General features: G+C 50.7%; 1 protein-coding gene across 1 annotated transcript in view; it reads left to right on the top strand.

Annotated features, from left to right (window-relative positions):
- Nucleotides 1–2,603: 2,603 nt before the first annotated feature.
- LOC107118678 (tomoregulin-1-like) overlaps nucleotides 2,604–7,350 on the top strand; it is a gene marked incomplete at both ends in the record, with an annotated part of 26,565 nt that continues 21,818 nt past the window's right edge. The window contains 2 exons of the mRNA XM_015421038.1: nucleotides 2,604–2,713; nucleotides 4,661–4,790. Coding sequence (XP_015276524.1) covers nucleotides 2,604–2,713; nucleotides 4,661–4,790 — 240 coding nt within the window. The remainder of the gene's footprint in view (nucleotides 2,714–4,660; nucleotides 4,791–7,350) is intronic.

Raw genomic sequence — 7,350 nt, 5'->3', positions numbered from 1 at the left:
CTTTGAGGCGGGGGGCGGGGGGGGCTGGAAGGATTAGGGAGACATTTAAATGCCTCCCGCGGCCTGTCCAAAGGCTGGCTTGCCTGGGCAAGCTAAGGGAAGGCATGGGGGTGTGGCCTAATAGGTTGTCAGCTGCGCTGTCAGGGGGTGTGGCCTATTATGCTAATGAGTTTCTGCTGTTGGGTGTGGCCTATTATGCTAATGAGCTCCTGCTGGGCTTTTTCTACAAAAAAAGCCCTGGGAAGGCCTATTATTTCCATACTTGTAAAGGCACAGGACTGAGTAGCTGCATGTCTGTCTGGCCAGCTGCATCCTCCTGTGTCTCTCCAGCGGCCAGGAAAGGTATCTGCTGCTGCGGCCGCCGCTGCTTGAGTCTCCGCCAGGCTGACCTCTCTTCCACCCTGCGTCCGTTCTCCTCCAAACGGGAGGGCAAAGCCGCCCAGGTCCTTTCCTGGGAGGTGGCATGGGAGGACAGACCCAATTATTTCATTTTCATTTAGTTTAATTCATTCGTACCCTGCCTCTCACCCCAGAGCAGCATCACAACAACCCTGTGAAGTAGGTTAGGCTGAGAGAGCGTGACTGGCCCAAGGTCACCCAGCGAGCTTCCACGGCAGGAGTGGGGATTTGAACCCAGGTCTCCCAGATCGTCCGACGCTCTTCGCCACTCTACACCGCGCTGCCTCCTGACGAATGCAATGAAGCCTCGGCCGTTCTTCTTGATGGAGAAGGGCTCTGGGAGGCCGAGGGAGAAGAGCAGCAGAAGGAGGGAGGGAGGGAGGGAGGGAGGTGCTTGGTCTGTTACCTGCAGCTTCCCTTTTCCCCTTCCCAGAGGGCTTCCCTTCCCTGGAGCTGTGGCTTCCGTCCAGCAACGTGTTTCCAGGGGGGTTTGTGTACTTGGGACCCTGCAGGATAGACCCTGCAGCTTCAGGGAGGGCAAGTCCAGGAAGATGAATGGCCCATGGGGAGAAAGAGTCAAGCCCACCCCCTTGTTTTGTTCACAGACGTCAGAGGCGGCTTCTCCAAATGCTGCTGTGGCTTTATTGTGCGCGCTGGGATGTGCTGTGGCATTTGCCCTTTGTCAGCACAGAGCAGTCCTTGTTTCTGCCTTTGCCTGATCCTGTTGGAATGCTTCATACATAATCTTTTCCCACCCTTCTTCTTTCTCTCTCTCTCCCCCCCCAGAATTAAATGTAAAAGAATCGGATGCAAGAGTGTGCGATGAATCATCATGTAAATATGGGGGTGTTTGTAAGGAAGAAGGAGAGAGTTTGAAATGTGCATGCCAGTTTCAGGTAAGGATTTTTCACGTAATCAGAAATCTTGAGCTACTCGGGTAGATCTGTCAATCTGAGCATTTGATTCATGTAAATGTAATCCAGTGGAGGATGTTTTTCAGAGTAGAGTGAAAACAGATGCAAGATTCCACACACTGATATAGCATTTGTGGCGTCCGCAGGCTTTGCAAATGGCTTTCCATGTTCCGGATCAGCTCTCAGCATTGGACCTCCTCTTCCACCCCCACCCCCACTACCAATGCTCCCTCTAAGCTGTGGAGTCCTGTGAGCAAAATTTCTACTTTGTGAGCTCCTGGCATTAAAGCTGTGAGCGAGCGATTTGGCTGCTGCCTAAATTAGCTTGCTCTGGAGCCATCCTTCCTGAGTTAAGACAAAAATGTGTGAGCCAGGGGCTCAAAAACAGTGAGCTAGCTCACACTAACTCAGCTTAGAGGCAACACTGCATGTCATTTGTAAACCCATCCTTCATCTTACCAGTAAAGGAATACCCTCACCAGTACTCATGGACTGGCCAAGTGATATTTTGTGACACGGGCACTAGCCAGTAGGTGCTGACCACACCTGGCTTTTCCCACACTTGTTAAAACCGTTCTTTTCCACAGTATGCTCAAGAGCATGAGGATGTTACATGTGTTTTCAAGATAGTCAAGGGTCATTGGAACCATTTCACCTCACTTTCAGTGTTACCCGTTTCTGTTGATAACTGGGCCGTGCTGGGTATAAACTGAATAAGCCACGTTCTCATTGGCTAATGAACTCACCAGTCATCTGTACACGCTCTTCGCCACTCTACACCGCGCTGCCTCCTGACGAATGCAATGAAGCCTCGGCCGTTCTTCTTGATGGAGAAGGGCTCTGGGAGGCCGAGGGAGAAGAGCAGCAGAAGGAGGGAGGGAGGGAGGGAGGGAGGTGCTTGGTCTGTTACCTGCAGCTTCCCTTTTCCCCTTCCCAGAGGGCTTCCCTTCCCTGGAGCTGTGGCTTCCGTCCAGCAACGTGTTTCCAGGGGGGTTTGTGTACTTGGGACCCTGCAGGATAGACCCTGCAGCTTCAGGGAGGGCAAGTCCAGGAAGATGAATGGCCCATGGGGAGAAAGAGTCAAGCCCACCCCCTTGTTTTGTTCACAGACGTCAGAGGCGGCTTCTCCAAATGCTGCTGTGGCTTTATTGTGCGCGCTGGGATGTGCTGTGGCATTTGCCCTTTGTCAGCACAGAGCAGTCCTTGTTTCTGCCTTTGCCTGATCCTGTTGGAATGCTTCATACATAATCTTTTCCCACCCTTCTTCTTTCTCTCTCTCTCCCCCCCCAGAATTAAATGTAAAAGAATCGGATGCAAGAGTGTGCGATGAATCATCATGTAAATATGGGGGTGTTTGTAAGGAAGAAGGAGAGAGTTTGAAATGTGCATGCCAGTTTCAGGTAAGGATTTTTCACGTAATCAGAAATCTTGAGCTACTCGGGTAGATCTGTCAATCTGAGCATTTGACTCATGTAAATGTAATCCAGTGGAGGATGTTTTCCAGAGTAGAGTGAAAACAGATGCAAGATTCCACACACTGATATAGCATTTGTGGCATCCGCAGGCTTTGCAAATGGCTTTTCATGTTCCAGATCAGCTCTCAGCATTGGACCTCCTCTTCCACCCCCACCCCCACTACCAATGCTCCCTCTAAGCTGTGGAGTCCTGTGAGCAAAATTTCTACTTTGTGAGCTCCTGGCATTAAAGCTGTGAGCGAGCGATTTGGCTGCTGCCTAAATTAGCTTGCTCTGGAGCCATCCTTCCTGAGTTAAGGCAAAAAATGTGTGAGCCAGGGGCTCAAAAACAGTGAGCTAGCTCACGCTAACTCAGCTTAGAGGCAACACTGCATGTCATTTGTAAACCCATCCTTCATCTTACCAGTAAAGGAATACCCTCACCAGTACTCATGGACTGGCCAAGTGATATTTTGTGACACGGGCACTAGCCAGTAGGTGCTGACCACACCTGCTAACTCAGCTTAGAGGCAACACTGCATGTCATTTGTAAACCCATCCTTCATCTTACCAGTAAAGGAATACCCTCACCAGTACTCATGGACTGGCCAAGTGATATTTTGTGACACGGGCACTAGCCAGTAGGTGCTGACCACACCTGGCTTTTCCCACACTTGTTAAAACCGTTCTTTTCCACAGTATGCTCAAGAGCATGAGGATGTTACATGTGTTTTCAAGATAGTCAAGGGTCATTGGAACCATTTCACCTCACTTTCAGTGTTACCCGTTTCTGTTGATAACTGGGCCGTGCTGGGTATAAACTGAATAAGCCACGTTCTCATTGGCTAATGAACTCACCAGTCATCTGTACTCTCTGCAGTGGCACCAGTTAGGGGGGGGAAACGTGACCTCTTCTTCCCCAGGGTTTTGAGAATCTGTGTGATTTACTACTGTTTTCAGCCCTTCCCCCAAACAAACTGTGCGCGAGAATGAGGTCAACGAACAGCATGTTTAAATAGTAGATCAAATTGTTAATACCCCTTTACATCAGGGTAGGCAATCCCTGGCACTGAGGCTGAATGTTGCATGCCAGACCATGTCTCTCTGCTTGAGTGAGTGAGGCCAGTCCCCAAGACGCTCAACATACGTCTGGCTGAGTACTCCCTCATCCCCCCCCCCCACGTACCTTTTGCTTGCTGGTGCACCCATGTCTTCGCAGGGAAAGGTTGCAGGTTCCTTGACATTTGGGCTGAAAAGGTTACCTTTTCCTGCTTTGCTCTATACGTTACTCTGTTCTCAAGAGTGGTTCATTGGATAAAGAGATGGCGTGAGGGCCGATGGACCTTAGTCCAGGTCCTGCCTCTGCCTCAGTCGCTTCCACCATGTGGCTGTCCCTGGAGGTACAAATTCTCAGCACATAAACTCCTGTCAGGTATAGAACAGAACTGCCTCTTGGGGGCTGCTCAGGAACACTGTGCCACATCACGGAGACAGAAAAACAGGTGCTTCTGTGAGTGCAGCCTTTGTGACTCTGTCCTCTCAAGGGAGATGAAAGGGTGACGGTGACTGAAATGTGTTGGAGGAGATGTTTCGTCATGGTCTCCTCCTGGTCTGGCAGGCAAGCTGTGGCCTGCAGCAAGCATGCGGTTGTCCCAGACCAGTCTTTCCTGGCCTGTAGGATCTAAAGCCACCAAGAGCAGGGGCCTTTCTGGCTTGAGGATGTGGGTTGGTTTTGCAAGAGAACGGAGCGGGACTTGGGGAGGGAGCTGCCAGCCACAAAAGCCAACTCTCTTGTTCACCCTCCGTTGTGGCAGCTCAGTAGCTCTCCACAAGGATGGCGTAACTGATTTCCTTCTCCCCCTTCTCCTCTTTGCCCCTCCCCCTCCCCTCTAGTGTCACACGAATTACATCCCTGTTTGTGGCTCGAACGGAGACACTTACCAAAACGAATGCTTCCTCAGGAGAGCTGCTTGCAAGCATCAGAAAGAGATCGCAGTCGTCGCGAGGGGACCTTGTTACTCCGGTGAGTCAGCCATGGCCTGCTTTGCTAGTGGGACGGGGTGTGTGGGGAATGCCGCCTTTCCCTGCTCATGAATGCATAGCATCATTACATCAAGGGTGTTTCTGAGGGATGCAGTCCTTCTGCATAACTAGAGAGGACAGCGCCAGTAGACCCGTCTTTTAAGAAAAAGGTTGCCATTGATCAGCGGTGTAGCGAAAGAGGGACAACGCAGCTTCCCCCCCCCCCCCCCGGCTGATTTTTGCTCTCTTCCTGGCCAGGCTTTTTTTTGAGACCAGGAGCCTGGCTAGCAAAGCAAAATGAGCCGCCGTAGGGCCGCAGAAGGAAAGTCCAGCCTCCTGCCTGCCTGCCGCCTTCCCTCTTAGAAGCGGCCTTTCCTGCCCTGCATGCCTGCACGTTGCGGAGCGGGTTGCCAGCACCCCAGGTCTGAAAGCGAAGACCTGCTTCGGCACCCTCCCCAACTGCCTCTTCCTGGAGGTGAGAAGTTGCACAGCCATATTGGTCCATACAAAATCTAAAACCCACAAGGAAATCTGAGAAGTGTCTTTCTGTCAGGACCAATCAAACAGGCACAGATTCTTGTGCGAGTTTCTGAGCTTCCCAGAACTCTTCATCACGTCGGCTGTCCACAGAATCTTAAAAAGTCAGGTGGGTGGGGGACAGGGAGTGGGGAGGGGCCGTGGCTCACTGGCCGAGCACCTGCTAGGCACGCAGCCCGTCCCAGGATCCGTCTCCACCCTCTGCAGTGAGAAGGGACAGGTGGGAGGGGATGCGAAAAACCTCTCAGTCTGAGACCCTGGACAGCTGCTGCCTGTCTGAGTAGCCAAGACTGATCTTGATGGATCTGCAGTTTTGATCTGGCATAAGGCACCTTCATGTGTTCGTGGAAAGCAGGTTCTTGAGGCCGTGGTGTTCAGGTCTGATGGTCTTGCATGCGTCCTCTGAGGCATGCAAGCCAGCTGCAGCTTCAGTGCATTGCTGGCATGGCGTCTCCTTCCGGCACAGGCTCTGGGAAGCTGTAGGTAGTCCATGCCTTCCATTCTTTGTTCCTTCGCAGGAACCGCTCCGAGTCCACCCAAAATTGTCCCAGAATCGTCCATGAGGAGCCCACAAATGTTTCAACAAGTAGTGGATTTAATTTTCACTCTCCAGCCCAGGGCATTGTGATCCCCAGCGATGCATGAATCAGCAGCACTAAAACCAAAAGTCGTTCCCAGACAGCTTTTGTGGGGGAGACGTGTGTAAGGGAGTCCAGCACCCTATTGCGTGATGCGGATCCATAGTTATCATTCTGTTTCCAGCAGACTACGTAAGAGCAGTGCCTCAGTTGTCCAGCGCTTGGCAGACTTTGTGTATGTGGCAGGCAGGGCCCTGTTTAGCCTGATGCAGCAGAACTTTTATTCCGTTGCTTTTAGTTCTCAAACATGCAGGGCATGATCCATCTAATGGGTGAGCATTTGAAGTCCCATCCATTTTTTTGTTGATAGTCTTTTTACTCCAGGAATAGGACTCACCTAAGCAGGGACTGAATGAAGTTTCGTCATGTGCCCCGCTCCCCGTACCTCACCCGGGGGAACTGCGATCCCCTGTGATCCCCCCAGAAATGACCTCTGAGCAGCACTAAAACCAAAAGTCGTTCCCAGACCGTTTTGACTTCTATACCACCCAGGTGTGCATTGTGGGGAAGACTTGTGTAAGGGAGTCCAGCACCCTATTGCACGATGCAGATCCATAGTTCTCATTCTGTTTCTGGCAGACTACATAAGAGCAGTGCCTCTTCGAGCACTGACAAGGGAAGTGGACCTAGGCCCAATGTGTCTACTGTTGCTACCTTTTAGCCTGGCCCAGTTGTCCACAGGTAAGGCATTCACTGCATCACAGGAGCAAAATGCGCACAGCCTTGTTTCAAAGAGGCTCATCTTAGCAGGCCTCTCTGGCCACGCCGTTCGTGGTTTTAATGGTGAAGCAAGAAGCTGCAAAATGGGGGTTAGTAATGCCTCGTGCCCATTGCAGGTGGTGATGCCTGTCAGCAGCAACTTCCATGTTGAGGGGTTATAATAAAGTAACTCTCTGCATTATTTTTCAATTAAACTATGCAGTCTTATTCAATCTTTGTTTTTTTAAGTAGACACTATTTGTTGTTAGGGCTTGGTAATTTTTCTGTTCTTGCTATCTGCTATCTGCTGAGAGTTGTCGAGCGCTTGGCAGACTTTGTGTACGTGGCAGTCAGGGCCCTGTTTAGCCTGATGCAGCAGAACTTTTATTCCATTGCTTTTAGTTCTCAAACATGCAGGGCATGATCCATCTAATGGGTGAGCATTTGAAGTCCCATCCATTATTTTGTTGATAGTCTTTTTACTCCAGGAATAGGACTCACCTAAGCAGGGACTGAATGAAGTTTCTTATCGACACACCCATTTAGAATAATTTCATGGAATGTTGCAGGGTGGTTTCGTTGTTTAACTAACTCACCAGATAACCCTTTCCTTCATCAGAAATGTGATATTTTAGCAATTCAAGAGACATGGACAGACCAAGAAATTACCCTACAAGGTTTTAATAC

This window comes from Gekko japonicus, unplaced genomic scaffold (assembly GCF_001447785.1).
Source record: "Gekko japonicus isolate JY-2015 unplaced genomic scaffold, Gekko_japonicus_V1.1 scaffold4919, whole genome shotgun sequence".
Classification (NCBI taxonomy): domain Eukaryota; kingdom Metazoa; phylum Chordata; class Lepidosauria; order Squamata; family Gekkonidae; genus Gekko; species Gekko japonicus.
This window is presented reverse-complemented; position numbering and strand designations above follow the sequence as displayed.